This window comes from Chrysemys picta, chromosome 11, assembly GCF_011386835.1.
Source record: "Chrysemys picta bellii isolate R12L10 chromosome 11, ASM1138683v2, whole genome shotgun sequence".
Taxonomy (NCBI): Eukaryota; Metazoa; Chordata; order Testudines; family Emydidae; genus Chrysemys; species Chrysemys picta.
The window spans coordinates 3,570,498-3,594,327 of record NC_088801.1 but is presented as its reverse complement, the minus strand read 5'-3'; the positions used below and the strand labels follow the sequence as shown (position 1 = coordinate 3,594,327).

General features: G+C 54.6%; 1 protein-coding gene across 21 annotated transcripts in view; it reads right to left on the bottom strand.

The window, feature by feature from the left end:
- Window positions 1–3,845: 3,845 nt before the first annotated feature.
- Window positions 3,846–23,830, bottom strand: part of TNS1 (tensin 1) — a 251,427-nt gene continuing 231,442 nt past the window's right edge. For 18 of the 21 annotated variants that reach the window (XM_065561379.1, XM_065561382.1, XM_065561388.1 and 15 more), the window contains 8 exons: window positions 21,797–21,928; window positions 20,798–20,890; window positions 18,534–18,611; window positions 17,676–17,747; window positions 16,021–16,189; window positions 14,234–14,302; window positions 13,031–13,063; window positions 3,846–10,095 (listed from right to left, as the gene is read on the bottom strand). In XM_065561379.1, the coding sequence (XP_065417451.1) occupies window positions 9,951–10,095; window positions 13,031–13,063; window positions 14,234–14,302; window positions 16,021–16,189; window positions 17,676–17,747; window positions 18,534–18,611; window positions 20,798–20,890; window positions 21,797–21,928 (791 nt within the window). In that variant the 3' untranslated portion in view covers window positions 3,846–9,950. The remainder of the gene's footprint in view (window positions 10,096–13,030; window positions 13,064–14,233; window positions 14,303–16,020; window positions 16,190–17,675; window positions 17,748–18,533; window positions 18,612–20,797; window positions 20,891–21,796; window positions 21,929–23,830) is intronic. The other 3 variants (XM_065561381.1, XM_065561385.1, XM_065561395.1) reach the window with 3 other exon arrangements.

Sequence of the window (23,830 nt, the reverse complement as noted above, 5' to 3'; positions counted from 1 at the left end):
GCGTGGCTCCCCCCAGGGCCAACCAGCCCTGCCCCAGCCTCTCTGCTTGCAGTCACTAGGGAACGGCCTCTATTTACCAATAAACAGCCCCCTAAATATACTGTTTACGCCGAAGATAGTTTAGTGGGAGGCGAGGTATTTTTAGTGCTCCGGGGGGACGCTAAGTGCCTCGGCGCAGCAGGGCTGACGCCAGGGAGGCAGCCGGCGCTTTAGCTGACATTTATCTTATAATTAACCTCGATCCAGTCTGGGAGCCCATTTCTTGCCCATTGCTCTCAGGAATGCAGCACGCCGGGAGGAAACAGGACCAGACAGCCGGGGAGGCAGCGAGGAAGTCTGCCCGTTACGGCAGCTCTGACTCGGTTGGGAATGGAGCTAGGGCGACCAGACAGCAAATGTGAAAAATCGGGACGGGGGTGGGGGGTAATAGGAGCCTAGATAAACAAAAGACCCAAAAATCGGGACTGTCCCTATAAAATCGGGACATCTGGTCACCCTAAATGGAGCAGCGGCCACTTGCAGAACAGCGCGTAGTGGCATTCGCCAAGCAGGGAAGGGACCTGTTCAGGGAGGCGCTAGATGGGAGATAACGAATGGGCCGGCTGTGCTTTCACCAGCAGCGCGGTCAGCAAGTCAGCTGGGAGAACCACGTGCCCAGAGGGTCCGTGCTGGCCTGTGGCCTGGGAATAACGCCATAACTAGGGGGGCTGTGCAGAGACGGGACACGCTGCTTCAGGGAGGCTGGGGCGATTTCACAATTTGTTTTCATTCCCTTTAGGAACGAAACCTGACCATTTTGATACGATCCACAAAAGAAAATTCTGGAAAAAAAAATTGTTTTGGGGGAGGGAGGGACTGGATCAACCTGGTTCATTTCAATGTTGACTGTTTCTTTTATAATTGATACAATTTAAAAAAAAATCAAAGCGAAACGTTGTTTTGCAAGGGTAACATTGAACGGTGGCGTTCCGACGACGTCACTATGGGCCTGTTCAGCGGCAGCTTTTCTCCTTTTGGTTCTTCGAAACAAAATTGCGGCGAAATCGACACGATTTCCCGGAGCGTTTCGATGTTGACGGCACCTCCTTCTCCCATGGAAAGCTGACGTTTTCCTGACCGGCACCAATCGTTAGGGTGAAAGAGACAACGGAAACTCCTGGAAGGCTCCTCTCCGTGTTTGCAACCAGAACTTTGGAGTAACCCCAATAGACTCTCCCCCAGCCCCCAGCTGTTAGGGAGGGGTTAACTGGTCTATAGAGACCTTGGGCAAAGAGGATTATATTAATTAGAAGCTGCTAGTCCTTTCCCTTCATGTGTCAATTCCAGGCTGTAGTGCCCTGAGACACAGCACTTCCTTGACCCTCAAGAAGCAGGGCATTCACGTTGTGGGCTACTGGAGTGGATTCTCTATCAGCAATAAGAGGCCATAGTGGTTTCTCTTTCAGATGGACTGCGTTCCTCAGGTGCCTCCTATCAGACGCTCAACCACACCCGCTGCCCCCATCCCCCAAAGCATGGAGGAGATGGAGCGGAAGAGGCCTCCAGTTGAATGATTAACACCGAAAGCAGCAGGCAGCATGGGTGGGACTGTATAGTGGGAGGGTAGCTGACCCCCGCACTGTCCTTTCTCCTGTGCCATCCACCAACCTCTTCCACCAGAGCAGGCTTCTCCTCCCAGGAACGGGACGGGGCATGTGCCTTGCTGGTGGGAATCGGTGATAGAACCTGTGACCTTGCACGGCTCGGTCCCCGGTTCAACTGAGGTCCCCGCTGCCCTCAATGATGGTTTGGTGGCCTCTTGTGTAACGTGAGCAGGACACTGGGAACTAGCTGAGAAACACCAGCTCAGCTCTCACGTTGAGCGCTCAGGGGTGCAGGCTTGTCGGAGAATGCCGGAGGGGAACGGACACCGGGGGGTGGGGGGAGCTGCGTCTGAAGGGAGCTCCGCCCAAGGAAAGGTGCGAGGCCTTTTCCAGGGGGTGGCGAGAGGCCTGCCTGCTGCTGGTGGTCTCCTGCAGAGAAGCAGGAGATGCTGCTCTCCCAGGCTGGCAACCCAGTTTCTCCCCACCCAGCACTGAAGCCACTTCCCTTAAAGGAGGGTGCGATGCATCTGTACGCGCCAGCAGAGGGAACCTAGGAGGTGCGATTTGAAATCCACAGGCCGGCGTGCAGACAGGGTGGTATGTCGGACGCCCTTCGGCCAGAGGTGGCGAATGAGGGAGTTCTTTTGTGTATCAATATCAACGGCAGCTCCCTTGCCTGTGTGCTATGATCCTACCCGAGCGTCGAGGCTGCTGGGGGGCGGGGGAGACTAACAGGAAATGAAACAATGGCAAAGGTACGGTATCCCCAGAGTCCTGGAGGATATAGCAGGGAAACTCGTAAATGGGGGAATACCCCTGGCTTTGCTCCTGGTAGCCTGCTGAGGTGTATTTTCCCCAGGCCAAAACCTAGGATCAAAGGGTACACCGAAATCTTAAGATGCCAGCCTAGGCTGATGGGCAGAGCGAGAGACAGATGCTGCAGGAGGGAAGGCTACTGCCCCCAGCCCAGCAATGGAGGTGAGGGGAGCTCTCAAAAACTTGCAAGGAAAGCCAGTGTAGGTAAGACCCCATGTGTGCAGGCCCTTTGCTCTGCACGCTGTGTACCTCGGGGGGAATAAAGGCTCCCAGAGGAAAAGGCTCCCAGGTACCAGACCCTGTAGGGAAACAGGTCTGGAGCGGGAGATGCGAGAGCCATTCCAGAAGTCACAGGACCTCACTGTGGGTGGTGCAGGAGGCCCAGCCTGGCCCCTGAGGGGTGCACTTGAGAAGGGCTGAAAGGGGCATGTCTGGTAACCATGATTCCTCTGCCAATCCCAGGCACACGCCCTGCCCCACAGCAGCCACAGCGCTTGCGGGGGCGGCGCCCAAGCTCCTCAGAAGTATTTAGGCTCCTAACTCCCATGGATTTTGGTGAAGCACTGGAATGGGTTCCCTAGGGAGGTGGTGGAATCTCCATCCTTAGAGGTTTTTAAGGCCCGGCTGGACAAAGCCCTGGCTGGGATGGTTTAGTTGGGGATTGGTCCTGCTTTGAGCAGGGGGTGGGACTAGATGACCTCCTGAGGTCCCTTCCAACCCTGATATTCTATGATTTTAATGGAAGTTAGGAGCCTGAATCCCTTTGAGGATCTGGGCCCTAATGGCCGCAGGGCCAGCAGGATAGCTTCACGGCAGGTACAGAGCCTGGGCAGCTCCGTCCAGTTCTCCTCCACCTTTTCCTTCTGGTTGGCCCCGGCTGTGGAGAGGGGAAATGGGGGAACATTCAGCAGGGGCAGTGGGTCAGGAAGGGACAAAGCAGAGTGGGAAGGTGTAGCTAGCAAGGGCATGGGGAAAGGGAAGGTGGAGAGGGTGGCCACGCTGCCTTGTGGGGAGAAGGACGGCTGCTATCAAAGGTAGGAGGCAGGGTTATGTGGAAACTTCGGGGGAGTGTAGGCAAAGTGTGTGCTTGGGGGTGGGGGGGCAGTAGCCACTTTGCGGGCCCGGTCAAACATCATGGCATTATGTTTACTTGCAGTATGTTATTTAGCCACCAGATGCTGCTGTGAGCTGAAGCATTCCAGGCAGGGTGATGTCCCTGGTAAACAATGTGAGACCATGCTGGAAGTCAAGCCGCACAAGCGACTGTTTGTTTCTGTCTGGAGTTGTAGCCGTTTTCTTTAAAAGACGTCGCCCGTTTAAGAGGGACAACGGATCATGAATCATTACATCCCCAAGCACCCGCCCTCAATCGTCAAGCCCATGGCACCACGTTTCCACCTAGGAAGGGGAGAAGCAACTGAGACAGGAGCAAACACAGTCACCATATAGATTTCCCTGTGCAAAAAGAACAGAGCATTTATTCCCGCACGCCCTTAAATTTTGAGATACAAGTCCAGCGATCCAGACACCGAGCTGGCATTCCAAGCAACAGTATATTACATATAATTGATTCTTTTATCGCTTATAAAGCCATACAATGAACTGCAAAGAATCAGCATCTGTACAAAGGAGAGGAACAAAGGTGAGGGGAGGGGTGTAGTGCACATTCACACATGGACAATGAGTAACATAGGTCGCCTTTATACAAGTGACAAAGTTATGAGCACAAAGATGAAAAACATAAAGTATATTTCCATCGCTATAAATACACCAAAATGGGAAATTCTCCTTTTCCTCTTTTGTGTTTCTTACGTTTTTTTTAAAAACCTGACACGATGCAAACTGAAGGCAAGTTATTTGAAACTGTTCGTTAACACTGATTAGCAAATACATGTGTAACATTCCCAAATCGACAATGGTAGCAACACAACAGCAAATGAAATATTGAAAAAAAGAGTGATTTTTTAAAAATGAACAAAAAAAACAACCATCGAGTTTGGAAAACAAAAAATACCAGCCCACTTTGCTGCACGATTTTCCTGTCGGTTTGATTAGCAGGTTTTTGATTATTGATGAGACGGAGGGTTTGTTTAAATAATACTTTACACACCTGCAGCGCCTTTTAAAGGCGGCACGCCGCGTGCTTTACAAACATTAACCTCGGGGATTTAGGATCTGCACCAGTGTGATCAGGATCAGCCCCAAATCCCGGTATGGGGGAAGGTGTTATGTCCATATTGTAGATGGGGAAACAAAGGCATACCGATTCAGGTGACTCAGGATTCAAATGGACTGCTCTGACCTCTAGTTTGGGGCAGCTCATTTGTACGGGGGGGGGAGGGAGTCAGTGCCAAATGTGGCCCCATTATGTGGATGAATGGCGGGAGGGCGGGAGGCTTGTGTTATGTTGACTTGTCTTGTTGTATGTGTGTAGTTCCTGTTTGCATTACCAGAGTTGGGTGCGGGGAAGGAACAGAGTGGAAAGACATTAACCAGTGCAGGGCAAATCTCTAAACTGGTTTGGTTCCGATAAGCTCCCAACAGTTCAATTCCTTCACCCAAGCCTCGTTACGCTGAAAAACTGGACTCGGAAACCTCACAAGAAAGTGCTGGGTTCTGCAGTGAGAAGAGCTTTTCTGCCAGCAGCTCCAATCCCAGCCACAACTAGGAAAGAGTGATGCATGGAAACGGGAGAAGAGGGCATGGATGCAGTGAGGAAGGTTCTGCGTTTATTGAAACTCAGAACCGGTTCAGTTCCAGGAATGGACGCGGTCTTAAACCGATTCTGTTTTTATATCAAACTTCACAAGAGCTCCAGGAGAGACCCCAAAGCCTAGAGCCAGTGTTTTGATTCTGGGTTATTCAATGCCAGTGTACTGATCAATGCGATGATGGCCAATGACACACCCTGGATGTAGAGCCAAAATTGTCTGAAGTTTGGGGCGTTGTTGGTTAGCCAGTTGGTAAATAGGGAGCTAGGCACAATTTGGATCCGATCCCATGAAAGGACATTTGGACTGAAGGATGACAATGCGCTTAGTGGATGTTTGTAGATTTCAGATTCTGAGTCAAAGCTCGTAAGTCAATGGGAAGACACCCGTTGGATCAGAAGCCCAAAGACATTCCAATATCCCTTTCTGGGGGAGGTGGGGAGGGAGTTTCTTGAGCAGTAAGATATGGAGGAGACATAAATAGCAGTTTGTTTGAAATGCCACCAGACACAAGCAACTACAGCATGTTGCTTGGACTCCGGGGTTCTTTTACGAAGGGGCTTGAGAAGGGAAGGCCAGGAGAGGGGTGACGAGAATTGACTGACCTGTTGCTGTCATCACTCAGTCTGCGGCTAAAGAAATCAGGATATCTTGTGTCAACTATTTTAAGAATCTCCGACTCTATTGGAATATAGAGTTACATAAAATTAACATCAGCCGGGCGCTCCGGGAATCAGAGTTTACGAATACACACAACAAAATCGACAGCAAAGGGGTTCTTGGCAGGGAGGGGGAAAGAGCACATACAATCAATTTACAAAACAAAATAAAACCGGCTGGGAAAAGTGCATTTTAAAGGATATCTTTGGCAAGAATATATGCAGTTCCTTGTGCATGGAGAAGGTGTGAGTGTCTGCGTGTGTGGGGGAGATATAACATCCGCTGCTGAAAAAAACGGCAGTGTGATTATTAGGATACATCCGCTGGGATAAATTGCATCTGCATCAAGCTCAAATACTGTGACTGCATTTTTAAAACACAAAGAATCTTCTCGGACCCTTTAGGAAAGAAAAATATAAACCTTGGCCGGTGAAGCCAAGTTTTTGCCTGGCTTAGTAGCTTCACAGAGATCAGTGGATTTACACAAGCTGATGGTCTGGCTCGGGAAATCAGGGATGACAGAAAGAAGTTACCCATAAAATGCAACTGTTTTTTTAAAAAAAGGTCTTAAATGGAAGCTGGAAAACACCTGCCTATGTCATTTGCAAGATGATTCGCTTTGTGTTAAAATTATATCAATGGTGATTTTAGCATTAGAGCATCTGACAAGGTCTAAACCTTCCGTCTTTCAGCCTGTGAGTTAGTAGTGAGCCGTTGCCGGCCACAGCTGGAAGCAAGTGTTCTGTCATTATCAGGTATCTGCTGTGATCGTTTTATAGACGAGATTGCTCGATGCCTTAATAGGGGTTCATTTTATGGGGGGAAAATACGCCTTTAAGGCTCAGGCCCCAATTCCCGGGGCAGGACAGCAGATTAAAACAAAAATAATAAAATTAGCTTTAGCTGTGAGAAAACTGAAGTCTGAAAAATAGAGACTTTCAAAAAATAGACCTTTATATATTTAAATATCTATAAACACAGTGTTCGTCTAATCGGTTAATGGCAGGGTGAGAAGGTTACAAGTGAGGGGTTCCTCTTGCTTGAATTTTGCAGAAGGAGGGCATTTCTTGTCAACAACTTAAAATAAAAATAGCTCGACGTCCTATACAACGGGGTGGGCTGGAACAAAGGGCCCTGACCACTCCCACCCCATCCCAGTACCAGTCTCCCAACACCTCCCTGACGCAAATCTAACCCTCATCCGGTATCCAGAAACGAAAGAGCCCTCCGCATGCTCACGCAGCTGTGGCCCTCACACACACTCACTCACACACATCCGCGCACGCCGCCAACCCTCGTGTCACTTGGCAACGGTTTCAAACTCACACGCTAATTTGCTCCAGGCGCTAGCAAATTTCCATGTTCAACAGGGAAAGGGGGTGGGGGTTAGAGGTGGGGGACCAATCATACGCGTTGCTTCTTGGGGGGGCGGGGTCTAAAGGGGCACTGCGCTCTCTTGCCCATGTCGCTAGTATAACCGAAATAAACCACGTTTGTCTGTTACACTCTACTGTGAGTTATACGTACAAGAGTCTATATGGGGACAGGGTGGGGGCCGTATATAATGGAGGAGATAAGATACACATAAAGCAATATGGCAAAAAAATAAATATTTTTGTGTAAATTTAACCCTTTTTAAAAATTTGATTAGCTTACAGTATTTTTCAGTATATTTCATATATATATTATATATATCAGGACACTGCCTCTGTATGAGAGAGCAGAGTGCTCTGGGGGAATCCAGGTGGTTGCAATATTTTAGCTGGTTTCTAGATCTTGGGTGGTTTTTGGTTTTATTAACAGCCTGTATCACACAACCTTGCACTGAAATGTAGCACAAACAGGAAAAGGCCCATCTCTCCTGCTTCCCGCAGCCCCTAACACCTCTGACCATATCTGAACAAGTCAGGCTGGTTACTGCATGTTCCAAAAGCCCCAGAAAGATGCTTGGGAGATTGGTTGTCAATGCAAATGTGTAGGGTTCCCCAGAGCTGGGCACAAGCTATAGCTCCATGGAGATCTGGGTTTGGAACGCCCCCAGAGCTGGGGAGTGTTTGGGCTTGGGGGGGGGAGCAGGGAGAGGGGGCTGTTCATAGCTTGGGTCTCAGCTCTAGCTTGAACTAAGCATAAAAAAAGAAAAATACACCCATAAGATTTAGCACACGGGAAGAACGCGTTGGCCCATCCAATCTGCTATCCTGCCTCCTGCATTACCCACAGATACAGGGCTCTTGTCCTCTCACTGACTCCACACTGGGCCCCATGGGGCGATCTGTCGTTAACATCTGACTCCGTGTAGCTCGGGTGAGATAGGAGCCACCAGAGGAAAGTCCAGGCAGTTAAGAGATGTTTTGCCTTCTCCCTGGGGAATGGTTGTGTAGTTGGCCAGCTAAAATGATGCAGGTTTTACACCTTCCTCTGACAGAGCTGATATTGGCAAGGCTAGTCGATAGCTCTTGTGAGTTAGCATTTCAGTGCAAGGTCTAGGGCCTATGGCCTCCTGAAGCCAAAGCAAAGCTTACGCCTACTAGGTGGTTACTAAACTACAACACATTCCGAGCTCCAAGCCTCCGCAGGGCAGAGCATCGGAGGACCAAATCCGGCCGTGAGATCTCTCGGCTTTTGGATCAGCTGAGAGAACCAGGCTGAACCAAAGCCACCCACAGACCGCAGGGGCTTTTCTTTTAGTGGCCTCCAAAAATGCCTGAGTTTTCTTTATACTTATTTGCCTTTCGTGCAACCAAATGTCCGTGCGATGAACAAATCGCTTGACCGCCTACAGAAGGAGAAGAGACCAGGCTCGACCAGACCTGTGTCCGCTTCCGGTATGTTCGTCTTTAAGAGAACACGTGACAGTCTGCGGGTGAAAATACAGGGTAAAGGACTGGTACCGCAGGCCCCATTGTATATAGGCCAGAAGATCTTCCTGGGGAAGATGATCTTTGGAAAGCATGGTCCTGAGTGCAGTTAGTGAACGGCAAACTGCTATGCAACTCTGTGCGTCTATAAGAACTGCCTAGTGTGTATGCGTCACCACCGCCCGGTACTGGATGGAATCAGAACTGCGCACCTATGTGTCATAGATCCCATACCGCTAACCAGCGCGTCCCCTTTCGCTCAAGCGGCCACGGTCCTGTGCTTTTTTGGAGCAGGAGGATCTGAATTCTCTCCCTTCTGCTGCCAGGAAATCCTGATGGGCTGGGTGTGCAGCACAGAGACCAAAGGGAGTCGCTAGGGGGCATCGGCTTTATATAAACCCCACTGCTGTGAATGTACATGTATGACACATCCCCACACACACGTCATCTACACAGGAGTCGCAGACCTCAGAGAAGGGAAGGTTAAAAGGGATATTGACCATCCTTTGTTTTCCTGCCTGATCACTCGAGCACAGTGGTTTTCAACTGGTTTTCATTTGCGGACCCCTAAAAAATTTCAAATGGAGGTGCGGACCCCTTTGGAAATCTTAGACATAGTCTGCAGACCCCCACCCACCCCCCGGGGTCTGCGGAGCACTGGTAGAAAACCACTGCTCTAGCACATAGGTCATAAGGCCAGAATGGACCACTGAGCTCCAGTCTGACCTCCTGCGTAACACGGGCCAGAGATCTGCCTGAATTCATTCCTCTTCGAACCAGAGCAGATCTCTTAGCAAAACACCTCAGCTTGATTTTAAAATTGCCAGTGATGGAGAAAGCCCACCACTGCCCTTGGTAAGCTGTCCCAATGGGTAAGTCCCTGGGGAGGGGAGCGGGGGGGTCCTGCAGACCTGCCTTTTGTTCGATCGGTTAGCCACGGTTATTTAAAACAAACGACTGACATTTGCAAACAGAGTTGTTGGTTAGCAGGGCCGCGAACGTCCCCACTATGACCCGGGATGAATTCGCCACTTGAACCCCCCCATGGGGACGCTTATCCAAAAGCCAACCCGGTTCCACTCCTCCGACTCCTGGCGGTGGCGCTGGTCGCATTCCCTGCGACGGGAAATGCGCTGACGTCGCTTCCTTTAGTTTTGTTTTGTTACATTACGATTGGGTGAGGGTTTTTTTCTTCCGCAATTCAGACCGTTTCCCCCCGATTCACTTCCCTCTCCCACAATGCACTTCCTCGCGCTCCTTCTCGGATCAACTCCAAGTCCTTCTCCAAAATTCAAGGGCAAGAACTACCCGTGTCCAGCGGTTCATCTCTTCTGGCCGGAGCCAAGCATGACCCTTGACACGAAATTGACGATGGCGGCGGCCGGCTGGTCAGGATCCTGCTCGGCGAAGAGGTGACAAATGTTGTCCGTTGTGCTTCCCTGCTTCCTGGCCACAAAGCCGAAGAGCCTGTTGGGTCAGAAAGAGAGAATGTGCATGAGAGAGCTGCCAGGATCGTGAGACAACGGCATACCCAGCAACGGGATCCGGCTCACGGGGGCAAGAGAAGGGACGGGGCGGCCCACATTAGAACCTCTGGCCCATCTGGATGACAAGCCGCTAAACCACACCCCCTAGCTGGTGAGCCAACGTCGCAGCCTACACGTGGTCGCCCACTGGAGAGAACTGATGGCCGCTGCTCCGGATACGTGGACCATGCTTTGCAGGGCAGCGGGGCACGCGCGCTAGCTGGCTTGGCACGTACATCCTCAGGGCCCATTCCGCTGCCACTGGTGCTGATGGAGTTTTTCCCGCCGACTCACGGAGATCGGGCATTGCGGGAACATTTCCTTCCCTTCGGGCTGAGAAGTTCAAAGCCATCTGAAGGATTGGGTGCTCTACTCCCATTGGAATGAATGGGGAATGGGGGTCTATATCGCCGCCCATGCGTCTATCAATTCTTATGCAGGGCAGCACGAGTCAGGAGTAAATGGGTGTCCGGAAGGTCAGCGACGCCGCTGGCCCGATTCAAATCCAGTTCGGTTCAAACGGGGCTGGGGACATGGTCTGGGAAGCGGCTACTGGGAAGGGGTAACACCCATGTGCTGAACTAGGCCTCAGAGCAACCTGCAGGTCCCCACATCAATAGCTTCTTGAGCAGCATGCTCCTGGGACACCGCAAAGTGGGCCTGGGGTTGTGCGGCCCAGCCTGGACCCAGAGCTGCACTTCCCCCAGCCCTGGGTCTGGGGTTTTGCTTTGTGCCCTTCAGCTGTCCCCAAAGGGACCGGAGTGGCCACCGGCCTGCTAGTGCGGCTGTGTGGATCACTGACCATGGCTTCTCCTTTCCTTCTCCGTCCTCCAGCTTTGCCGTCTGCACTCCGCCCCCCTCAGCGCTGCTCACTCTCCTCTCTTCCCCTCCACCAGCCACTCTCTGCCGGGGCCTTGTTAGCACAGGCCAAATCCCCAGAGGTGCTGAGCCACCAGCAACACCCCTTAAAGCCAAGGGGGGCTGCAGCTGGCTCCTTCCCTCTGAGGAAACCACTCCTATGCGTCGGCGCCCACTGTGCCCATCGTCCCTTTCATGCCCGGGCGTGGCCTGTGCCAACCACCTGTCTGCGGGAGGCTGCGTTTCAAGGGGAAAAGGCGGGTGACATGCCCTGATCCTAGCAGCTAGGCGGTGATGGGCACGCTCTGCTTGGCAAGACCCTTGGGCTTTTTTAAATGTGACTATTCCCTAAAGCAGCCTGCAAAATAATCACATCCAGGTGCTTCAAAGGACAAGAATATTTATTTCCCAGGGGACAGGCATTGTCCTGGGTGCATGTTGCACATTCAGAACCTCTCCTGGGGGCTCAGGGGGCCGGCCGTGCATTTCTACGTGGCAATTTATCTTCCCAGACATGGAAGGGGAACGGCAGGTTTGTTAGTCTTGGAGGAGACAGGGGGCGGGAGGAGCCGGGGGATTGTCCGGCTCCGTTAAAATCTCCCTCCCCTCGTACAAACAAAATATCCTTTTTAATTCGAACGTTAAAAGCCAGGTTATAAATACGGGATTGGAGGGGAACAGAATGTTAGCCAGCTCCCTGCCAGGTCATTTCTAATTAGAGAGCGAAAAATCCCGACAGCTGGGGATACTAATTAAAAGCCCTTCGCTAACACAATGACTAAAATTAGTGGGGCCTGGGCACACTCGAATGGGGCTCAGCTGGCAGCTCCGTCCCCCCGTGGGCGACGTAGGGCAAAGAATCCGCACGGCTGCCCCTTCCCACTGCCCTCGTTCGCTTGGGGACGTGCGACGCTGGCCAGGCCTGGAGGAGGAGAGGAGTCTTCGTACTCCTGACCATGGGGCTACCTGCAGAGCTGCCATTAACGCTGATGGGAGCGGTCAGGGACTGTCTAGCCAGGGGGGACACATGCCAACAGGACCCCACACCTCGGGGCGTGTCCCGCTGGCCCCGCCACAGGGAAATGGTCTCTTCCTGCAGCCTTTGGTTTTGTTGTGAGTTATTACAGTCTCAGGCTGCAGAGGGAAACGTTTCCCAGCCGCGACAGGCAGCTGTGAGAGCCAGATTTGGGTGCACCTGCCTGCTGGGGGACGATGACACTGCCTGCAGTCCTGACCCTCTCCAGCGGGGGCACTGCCGAGTCAGCAGGTGTCCTGCCCCACCGGAGCACCATAGAGAACAAATTGAGCATGGGAGTCAAAAAGCGCCGGTTGGTGCTCGTGCCCCCCCCCACCCCTGGCCCCGCCCCGACTCCACCCTTTCCCTGCTCCTGGCCCCGCCCCCCCATTCCAACCCCTTCCGCAAAGTCCACGCCCCAACTCTGCCCCCTCCCTGCCCCTATTGGATCCCTTCCCCAAATCCCCGCCCCAGCCCCTCTCTTCCCCCGCAGCGCGCCACGTTCCCCCTCCTCCCCCCTCCCTCCCTGCCCCACAAAACAGCTGTTTTGCGGCGCAAGCGCTGGGAGGGAGTGGGGAGAAGCAGGACCCAGCAGCACGCTCGTGGAGGAGGCAGAGGCGGAGGTGAGCTGGAGCAGGGGGGCGGGGTCCCTCCAGTCCCGGAGCACCCACGGAGTCGTTGCCGATGCCTGTCACGCCTTCCGGCAGCTGCTTCGTCCCTGCTCACCAAGGCCAGAGACAGGAGCCGCTAGCATGCACCGGACATGTGACTTGAAGGACAGAGCAAACTGTGATGTGTGCCATTGACACACCCCGTCGGGATGGCTGGGTTTTTTGACGGAAGAGGCTGGAGAAGCATCCACGCTTGGCAGGGTTGCTCTGGTCCAGTTTGCCTGTCAGGAGCATTCACTCAGCGGGTGGCTCGCAGGGCCAGCTCAAAATGCGAACGCAACCCAACGGTCAGAATGTGAACGGCAGCAAAGAATTCGATAAGTGGCACTTACTTTGCGGGACCTCCGCCGTCGGATTTAGTCCATCTGCCGGGAGAAAAAGAGCCCCAGGGAATTACTGCTCTTCTCACCAAGCACAATGGTACCACACTCATGTGCTAGCTTCACCGTTTCAGGCCAAGCACTAGCTGCAAAGTCACTGCCCGGGCCTGACTTTCAGAAGCTCTAAATGAGGCCATGGGGGGCTGAGGAAACCTCTGAAAACAAGGCGGTGCGGCCCAGATCCTCAGAGGTATGTAGGCGCCTAACTCCCCTGAACATAAAGTCACTCTAGTCCATTGACATCTTGGAACTAGATACGAGCCTGTTTCTAAGACCTGCTTCTATGGACTGAACCCCCTACAAGCGCTCCCATGCCCACGGGCAAACGCCCGCACCTAAACGATCTCCTCTGCAGCATTGTTTTTATCAGAACCTGACCCTTTTAAGCAGAGACACCAAACAGGCTCCATCTGACGCCCCAGTTCCCCACTGAAAACGGATCCCTTGCCCAGGAGTGAAGGCCAGCTGCTACAAAGAGCATGCTCTGCAGATAACGTGCTGCCTGAGGCAGGCGCATCGTGCCAGGATTGCCTGGCTGCAGTATCTGGCCGTGACCGTATCCTGCAGGGCCCTCAACAGCCTCCTAGGCTGGAAACGGGATTGGATACTTAACTCTAGCGTTTCCCGCTCGCGAGCACCAATTGATGGTTGGGAAGTTCATAGGTTTTAAAGCCGGAAGGGCCCATTACTTTCATCGGGCCTGGCTTCCGGCATAGCAAGACCAGAAAACCTCCCGCAGGGATCTTGCATCCGGCCCAGAACTGGGCTAGAGCAAGAGAGACATCCAGTCTTGACTTAACAACTCCAAGTGACGGAGAATCCACCGTGTCGCTAGGGATTCCCCCCGGGCGATATCGCCAGAGACCCGAGAGCAGGGGGATGTTGCCATTCTCGGCAGCACGGAGCAGGAACGACACGTTATAGTCAGCTGGCACTGACGGATTGCCCCGCCGCTGCTCATTTTCCCGGGGGTTGGTGGCCCCTCCCTGGCAGACTGCCGGCTGCCTTTGGATTTCACTGGGATCAAGCCTTTTTCCTCCCCAGAAGCAAGCTGGCTGTGGTTAGCGAAGACGTTGCCCCGCCCACAGACCCAAGGGAGGGGGATTCCTTCTCCAACCCCATTCCCACGCAGGGACCTCCGGCGACGGCACTTACTTTCGTTCCTGGGGGTCCAGGTCGCAGTAGGTGACGGTGCTGAGGGGATAATGTCGTCTGAAGAACAATCTGAAACACAAGCAGAGGCCACGGTGAGCGCGTCAGATCAGCCGCTAGGCTCTGCATCCCGCACGGAGCCCCGCCCCGCCGGCCCTTCTCCCGCCACGTTTGCATCCTCCTGCCACGAGGCGGCGTTAATGAGAGGTCGCGTCCTCACACAGCCGGGCAATGCCCGCGGGTGCGGAGGCCATGGCGCCGGGTGAACGCGTGACGCCATGACTTTGCCTTGCCACACCTGAAATAGGGACGGGGGCAGGGAGCCTTTCGTTGTCCTGTTAGCTGCCAGCGAGAGGTGGATCAGACCTGAGTAAAGTGGGCCCGTCCTGGGAGCATCCAGGTACGTGATGATCCTTTCACGAGCCTGTTCCCCAGGCAGCGTTCTCTGCATGCCAAGCACTCTCTGCCCCGGTGCATGCCCCCTTCCCAGAAGCATGGGGGAGAGCTGCCAGGACTGGGAATCAAACCCTCCATTTCCCACGGCAATACCCCACCTGCCACAGTGACAGGGCCAGTACAGCCCGGGCCTTCTCAAAGACGCATAGCTCCAAACTCCCTCTTCAGTATACCCTCCAAAAACCCAAACCAAAGCCCAGCGACTCTCTGGGGTGGGAACTGAAATCAAGTCTGGATCGGACCCCGTTTCTCAGGGAACCGAGTCTCCAGTCAGATCTGTCTCTGTCTTACCTCCGTTTGTTCAGACACAGAAACCCCGTCTGCCTCCACAAGGCTCCTGAGAGTTGTGGTTAAATAGCCACAGCCACTGTATCCCAACTCCAGTCCAGCCGACCCCCCACTGCAGGACCCTATGACCCCCTGCTACCGTGATCTCCAGTGCATTTATCCTCCCACACCCGGGGGAGGCGGGACAGTGCCCCCACGCCCCATTGTACCTGAGACGCTGAGAGGAACTGACTTGCCCAAGATCACAGACAGAGCTGGGGATTGAACCTCAGTTTCCCAGCTCCCTGACTCGCACCCTAGCCATTAGGCAATGCTTCCCCCCCACTCCTCAGCTCCTTCCAAGATCCCGGCTATTCTTCACAGGCCTCCGGTCCGGCCCTCTCCTGACAGCCTGTTCCAGCGTGACGCCAACGTCACCGCGGGTTTACGTCCGCAGAACCTGCCAGGTTCGGAGGGCAAATTCCTGCGGGGGTGGCCAGCTGCGGCCCTACCTGTTCACCCAGTTCCACCACAGCTCGTTCCGCGGTGACCTGTGTGTGCTCAATGCCGGGGTGTCCCGGCACGACACGGCCCCCACAGGAGCTGGGCCCAGGGAGGGATAGCTCAGTGGTTTGAGCACTGGCCGTCTAAACCCAGGGTTGTGAGTTCAATCCTTGAGGGGGCCACTTAGGGATCTGGGGCAAAAATCAGTACTTAGTCCTGCTAGTGAAGGTAGGGGGCTGGACTCAATGACCTTTCAAGGTTCCTTCCAGTTCTAGGAGATAGGTATATCTCCATTTATTATTTAAAAGAGAACTGGATAAATTCATGGTGGTGAAGTCCATTAATGGCTATTAGCCAGGATGGGTAAGGAATGGGGTCCCTAGTCTCTGTTTGTCAGAGGATGGAGATGGATGGCAGGAGAGAGATCACTTGATCATTATCTGTTAGGTTCACTCCCTCTGGGGCACCTGGCATTGGCCACTGTCGGTAGACAGGATACTGGGCTGGATGGACCTTTGCTCTGACCCGGTACGGCCGTTCTTATGTTCAGCTGGGGCTCTTACTTTCTCTGGTTGTCCGTCAAGGTGATTCCCTGCGCAGAGACTTTGAAGTGCACGATGGTGGCGGTGGGCGTGGGCGCCAGGGCCAGCGTCTCGCTGATGGCTTTGGCGATGGCCTGTGGGCCCGTCAGCGACTCCATCTCCACCGAGTTGATGAAGAGCACGTTACAGGCTGGAAGGGAAACACGGCGGGCGTGAGGGGACGGGGTGCAAATGGCACCAGATCCACTGCCCCAATGGGCCAGGCACCCATGCGGGAGCCAGCCCACGCTTGGCTATTGTCCTCCATCTTGGGAACTAAGCTCCAGCGGGGGGGCTGGAGAGGGGGCAGAGTGTCGGCTCTCTTGTCTCAAGACCCCCCTCTTCCAATCCCCGGCTCAGATCATGAGGGAATGTGAGGTTTGTGGCTTGCTGCCTGGTTGAGCATGTCCCAAACCCTAAAACACTGGCTCTCGGCAGCGCCCGGGGTGGACAAGAAAGCATGGGGCTGTGGGTCAAGACGGAGGGGCATCGGCAGAGCTCTCTGCGGGGGGAATCTGCGGCTAGGGTAGCAGCGGGCTGTGGGTCAAAGCGAGGGGCATGGCAGAGCTGGGGGGGGTGGGGAGCCCAGGATGGGCTGAGGGTCAGGACTGAGGCAGAGCTATGTGGGGGGGGGGGAACCCAGGACTGGAACAGCAGGGAGGGCTGCGAGCTGGGATCAAGGGGCCCCAGTAGAGCTGAGTGTGTGTCGGCGGGGAGCCCAGGACTGGAACAGCAGGGGTGGCTGCCGGTCAGGCTTGAGGGTCAGCAACGGGATCCTTTATACAAACCCCAGGCCCAAGCAGCCCCAGACTTTGCAGGAGATTCGAAATCAAGCTCTGGGTCCCGGTGCCGGGGCGTGGGCTTGTCTCTAACGAGGAGGAGCAGCTTTTTGGAACCGCCCCTCACAGTCATTCATGGAGCCTCACAGCCCCACCTGGAAGGGAAACAGCCTTATCCCCCAGGCGCTGAGGCACACAGAGGGGAAGCTACCCAGCCAGGCAGTGGCACAACTGGGTGCAGAACCCAGGAGTCCTGGCTCCCCGTGCCCTGCTTTAACTATTAGACCACGTTCCTTCCCAGAGCCAGGAGGAGAACCCAGGAGTCCTGGCTCCCAGTACCGTGCTCTATTAGACCATGTTCCTTCCCTGAGCCAGGCGGAGAACCCAGGAGTCCTAGCTCCCAGGCTGCACTCCGATCACCAGACCACCCTCCCACCCAGTATATTTGAACATCGCCTACGTTCAGCGTAACGTTGAGGAAGCCAAACCCCGGCTATGCAATTCCAGCCTGGCGCCCGCTGCCCTTCCAATGGGGGAGGAGGCTGAGGTTTCCAAGCCCTCCCTATCTCTGAATCTTTCGTAACCTAAAATAACGCCTGTGAGCTCCCTCATGGGTGCAGCCGCAGGGGCCAGCGTGGCCTGGTGGCTGTCTGATTGGAACCCAGGGCTCCCCCGGGGGCTCTAAGTGCCCCCGCTCTGCTTTTGAAGCATCCGCGCTGGGCCTGCATCCCCGAGGGCGAGCAAAGTGCGTCAGGGCCACACAGTGGGTAAAAGGAAGGCGGCAGGCGATGCAGACGGCGCTCCCTCCCGTGTGCACGCCACGCCTGCAACCCTCCCCGTCACATCGCGGCCACTCACCAGCTCCCTGCTTGAGCAGGTCTGTCGCCGAGTTGGCGGCAGAGGCCGCCTCTTTCGTTTTGTCCGTGGGATCTAAAAAAACAGGGAAACAGAAGGACCGTGACTCCTCCCCGACTGCGATCTGGGAATATGCGCCGCAGGGGACACGCTGGGGCTCCAGCGACTCACTCCTACAGTGGGGACCCGCAGAGGCAACGGTGTGATGGGGGAACAATGTCACCGAGGAGCCGTACGCACTGAGCGTGTCTCCATGGGAATCTCGATCGGCTGCCCTCTCAGTCGAAGTCATGACGTCGTGTTTAGGGTGCGGATCAGAACTTTCCCGGGGCTGGGGGAGTTTGGATCCGGGGGGGCTGAGGGACCTAATCCCAAAGAGGGGTTGTAAGCGCTTTCTATTCTGGGTTTGTACAGTTCCAAGAACAATGGGGTCTGGTCACAGACTCATAGAGGGGGTTAGGAAGGGCCACAAGGGTCATCTGGCCTAACCCCTGCCAAGATGGAGGATTTGTTCTGTTTTACCCATCCATCCACTACCCTAGGGCCTGGGAGCTGCAGTCCTGGTCCAGGACTCCTCCTAGGCCCCATGGTAACACAAATAATACTAATGAGATGGACGGGTCCTGAACATATTACTTGACACACATTGCTTCTGCCAGGGGACACCGACTGCTGAGCTTGGGTCCTGGCAGAGAAGTAAAGAAGGAACCGAATCCGCAACATCTCCGGGGTAAGACACACTGGGATCTTGTGGGGACACAAGGTGGGATTTTATAAAGCTTTCCAGTCCCGCCCTTCGGTGCTGAGCGGGGTCAAAAATCCATCCAGCCCCAGCCCCGGTGCATCCCCCGTGCCTCCTACCTCGGTCGGGAATGACCAGCTTGCAGGGCAAGGCCAGTGGGATGATGGAGTGCTGGTACACCAGAGCAGACAGGCATCCTGGGGAGAGAGCCCAACAGGGAACGCGGTCAGTGCGAGCGCTAAGGCTGGGGCATTGGCACAACCTGCAATAGACCGGGGACGTTCCTTCCCCATCAGCTAACAAGCCATCCACTAGCTTCTCCACCTGCTCGCTTTGGCCCAGGATCCCTTAGTCCTGAGTAGCCCCGGTGACTTCACTGGCACTGAGTGAGTAAGGGGGATACTCAGGGGAGCAGACCGGCTCTGTCCTTTCCAGTGTCTCCCACCTCCCCGTGTCCTGGAGTTCACTGGTGTTCCTTGTTCTCCTGCCTTCCGGTAGGAGCCCCGCCCAGGACGAGGCCAGGGGAGGTAAACCCAGCCCCGTCTCCCTCGTCTCCTCGAACCCAGCTGTGACGTTTCCATGGGCGATTTTAACACCCGGCGTGAGTTAATTCTAGACGACCGGCTGCATGTGGAGCTCCCCTTGCTGCTTGCCCAGCCGACCCTCCAGTCAGCAGGGATGAGGGACATGGGCTTTCCGGGTTAGGGTCATTGAACCCTGAACGTCAGGCGCTAGTTTACAGAGGGATCAGTCTCTCTCCGGCCCTGTCCTGAGTCCAAGCGGCAGCTGGAGGCTATCAGTGACTGTGGCTCTCCTCGGCTCCGGAGAGGGGTCATACAAACACCCGCACTGGCAGCGCACAGCAATCCCATCTCCAGAGCCCATGGAGCCAGCCACCTTTCCCTAACCGTCAGCAATCGTCCCCATCCTCTCTTCTGAGCAAAGGGGACCAGGGAAACCAGCCGAGCGAGGCCAGTACACGGGCCTTGTAAACAGCCAGGAGATGTTGGCATTCAAACCCAGCTCTGAGCAGGGGGCGGAGTTCCATGGAGTGGGGGAGGCGGGGTGGCCTTTCCCTGCCCTCTTTCCACCCCAGCGAGATGGAGAATTTCCTGTGTTCCCCAGAGCACAGGGATTGTGACTGTCTCTAGCTTTGCACAGGCTCCAGGTTCTCTCCCCTCACACACCGAAGCTAGCATGTCTCACATTCCCAGCCCGGAGTGGCTAATGCATCCTCCCTACACAACTGTGAGGTGAGGCCTTGTTATCAGCCCTTCTTGCAGATGGGGAAATATTAAGTGACGTGGCCAGGGTGAAACAAGCAGTCAGTGGCGGAGCTGAAGTCGCTGGCGCTCTGCCAGCTCACACCAGTTGAAGATCGGCCCCATTAACACAACAACCTGGAGCTAGGGAACCAGACCCCCCTAGTGAAACTGATCATAAGCAGAAAGTGACACTGACTAGACTACTTTTGGTGCCTGAACTGAGTGGAAAAAATGTAAAGAGAATCAGAGCTGACAGAGGAGCTAGATTTATGACCGTGCTTTCAGATTTAATGATCAGCAGCGTTTGTATCGCGACACGGAAGGGAACCGTTATTAAGACAGTGGAACCTCAGAGTTACAGACACCTCGGGGACGGAGATTGTAACGCTGAAATGTTCGTAACTGTGCAAAGCGTTCTGGTGGTTCTTTCAAACGTTTACAACTGAACATTGACTTCAGACAGCTTTGAACCTTTACTGGGCAGAAGAAAAATGCTGCTTTCCCTTTATTTTTTTAGTGGTTTACATTTAATACAGCCCTGTCCTGTATTTGCTTCTTTTTTCCCCCCCCCCCTCTCTGCTGCTGCCTGATTGCGTATTTCCTGTTCCAAATGAGGTGTGTGGTTGGGTTTGCTCTGGTGTTCATAACTCTGAGGTTCTACTGTCTATTGGATTTTCCTCCAGCTCCTTTTGATCTAAACGGGAATGATGTTTGCACACCCCAAGCACAGAGGGCTGCCAACCCTCCAGGATTTAAAGCTTAACCTTGAATTAAAGATTACGTCATGGGATGAAACCTCCAGAGATTTGTCCAACCAAAACTGGCCACCCTAAGAGAGGACCCAGCTTTAATGTCGTTCCTGGATGTCTGGGTTGCCAAACTCCTGGTTAGCGTGTGTCTGTGTTTGGAGGGGGTGTGTGTGTGAGTGCACATGTGTGTCAATGTCTGGGAGATGCTTTTTGGCCTCTGTTCCAAATGCCCACAGGAGACCCCAAATCCAATCATGCCTGTGACAATTCCTATCAATACCGCTTACTCCCCACAAGGGGGCATCGCTGCCACAGGGCACCGAACGGTCCTAGGGCTGAACAGGGGAGGAGAGGTTCGTTGCCACTTACCGAAGTTGGGCTCGTTGGGGCATCCTTTTAGCTTCACCCCCCGCGGGCTGGTCTCGATCAGGAAGTGCCTCACCAGCTCATTGGTTATATCTCCTGGGGGGAGGGAGGACGACGTCACTCCAGGCCCCTCCTGAAGCCAACCCCCTTGTGCCCCCCAGGACAGCGGGCCCTGGACCAGCCTGGCCCCTTCGGATGAACATCCCACCAGTGCCCGCTGGGTGATCCGGGCCCCAGGCTCTGGGGAGCGAGAGCCCCGGGGGGTGCTGTGGTTTGCTGTCCCCGGGGGCGAGCAGGCTGGTTCCAGAGGGAGCAGAGCAGAGAAGGACTCCCAGCTGGTGCAGCTCGGCCGGAGAGTGAGTCAGCAGCCAGCCGGGGGCCTCCTGTCAAATCCCCCCCACAGGCTGCATGAAAGAGGCAGGTTCTGCGCTCCAGGCCCCAGTGGCGTACGTCTGGGCTAACTCCACTGACTTCCCTGGGGTCACTCCAGTTGGCACTGGGGTAGGTGGGAGGGGAGGCCGGTCCATAGAATACTATTCTAGGCTGCAGCCCAGGGGCGCTTGGGACCGGACACTTAATCCCCAGTGTAGGGTGTCCCCATTTTATAGGGACAGTCTTGATATTCGGGGCTTTTTCTTATGTAGATGCCTATTACCGCCCACCCTCTGTCCCGATTTTTCATATTTTCTATCTAGTCACCCTACCCCAGGTCAGAGAGGGCCGCAGCCGAGAGAAAGGGGACCACGCCCGTGGGCTCTTTGCCAACGAGGGCACAGAGACACGCTCAGCTGGCAACCCTCGGCCTGGATCTAGGCTCCCACGGGCTTCGGCTCAGGCCGGCCGAGAGTTAAACGCCCTGCAAACCAGGCGGGTTCCTGCCGCCTCAGCACATACCCAGCTGCGCTCCGCTGCCCCGAGCTGCCCCGTGCTCAGGCAGCGGCACAATGGAGGGGAAGTGCCGTGTGCTCCCTGGGGCTGGCGCGCGGGGGCGGGCGACAATACCTTTCTTGTTCTGCTGCAGGATGGTGGGAGGCGGAGAGGCTACTTTCATGGCCAGCCCGTAGGCTCCCCGGAAGGAGTGGCTGTCTCGGATGATGAAGGCTCCGGGCTCCCTGTCCTTCAGTAGTGTGATGGCTGGGAAGGGAGAGGAGCGCAGGAGTCAGGACGTGCAGCGAGACAGCTATGGCGCCTCCGAGCACGGAGCAGCGGCCCGGGAAAGGCAGAATGCTACACTGGGTGAGTTACGCAGTGTCGCTGCAGCCGGGCTGATCTCAGGACATGAGAGAGACAAGATGGGGGAGGTCATATCTTTTAGTGGACCAACCACAACCCAGGCTCAAGGAGGACCCCATCCTGAAAGAAATCTTTCCTGAACCCCCACTTCTGAGCTTCCAACAACCCTCCAACCTCCCCACGCTCATTGTCAGAACCAAGCTCCCCACAGACCAGGACACACCAACTCCAACGGCATCAGACCCCGTCAGAACAGCAGATACAAAACCCGCAGCCATAAAACTGATCGACGCCTTCCAAGATCCATGGGTCCTACCCGTGCCTAGCACATGTGCTGCACCCCATCCAATAACAATGATGTGGGAGGAACCAGACAATGACTGCGCTCTCGAATGAACGCGCACAGGAAAATGATCAAAGACCAACACACCCTATCACCTGCGGGCGAACACTTTCCACAAAGCGATCGCTCTAGGTCTGACCTCTCCGTCCTCGAAGGAAACCAGCACAATGCTTTTAAAAGACAAGCCTGCGATCTTCAATTCATAACTCTGCTAGCCACTAAAAACCATGGACTGAACAGAGATGCTGGATTTGGGGTTTATTACAACCATCCAAAATCCACTATCCCCCCCCTTTATGTCCTACGACTGCAGGGGTGTTAACGGGGCACTCTACCTTGAACGGTTCCTCACAGTATGTGCTGACTATCTGTCCCACCTTGCCTTTAGCTGTGACACTCGGAGTACCTTTCCCTGCCCGGCTTGAAAGCTTGTCTGTCTCTCCAACGGAAGTCGACCCAATAAAAGAGATCACCTCCCCCACCTTGTCTCTACAATGGGCGAGGCACCGACTTGGGAGCCAGGCGCTGCTGGGCTCAAATCCGTCCTCTCCTTTGGACACGTCACTTGATTTCTCAGACACGGCTGCCAAACATTAAGCATCCCCCTCCCCCCATCCCTCTCTGTAGTAAGTGGCGACCATCACCGTAGTATCTTGGCATGTGCAGAGGTGTTATTCTTATGTATTATTGATATTTACTGTAGCACCTAGGTGCCTGCGTCCTGGCCAGGACCCCAGTGCGCTTGGTGCGGTACAAACAGAACAAAAATTCGGCTCCTGCTTCCAAGCCAAGAATAAGACAAGAGACAACAGCTGGATCCAAGCAACGGGTGAGGGGGACAAGGCCACAGGCAGGATGGGCAGCGGTAGCAGCACTCCAGCGTTCTTGCCAGCTCTCAGTGCGTACAGGCAGTCTGAATGTCGGCCCTGCACGTGTCTGTTACAGAGATGGGCTCCGAGCGTTACCATCCCCCAAGATCTGATAATGTGGCCTCAGTTTCTCCTTGTGCCTCAGTTTCTCCTTGTAACAAGGAGATCATAAGAATCACCTACCGACCTCCTGGGGCCAATGGGCTGTGAGATCTGGTACCGTTTGAGCGCGTTAAGTACTGCCACCAGCCGAGGCTCTGCGAGTGCTTTACAAATATTAATTAGCTGCTAGTTAATTTCACCTCCCCGTGAGGTTAGCAGTAGTATCATTTTCCAGTCTGCAGAGAAGGGGAACTGGGAAACAATGTCACCAGTCCGGGGTGACACGTAGCGAGTCAGGGATAGAACCCAGGTGCCCTGACTCCCAGCCCCCTCTCCGAGATCACCTCCCGTTTTTCTCAATGGGGATATTGTCCTTTGCGTCATCGGCCAAGTGGGGCGGGGAAGGAACAACAGACAGAATGAGGCAATAAAGGTGGTTCTGGGCCAGGTTGTGGGGCTGAGGTGTTTGGGCTCCCACATGTCAATGGA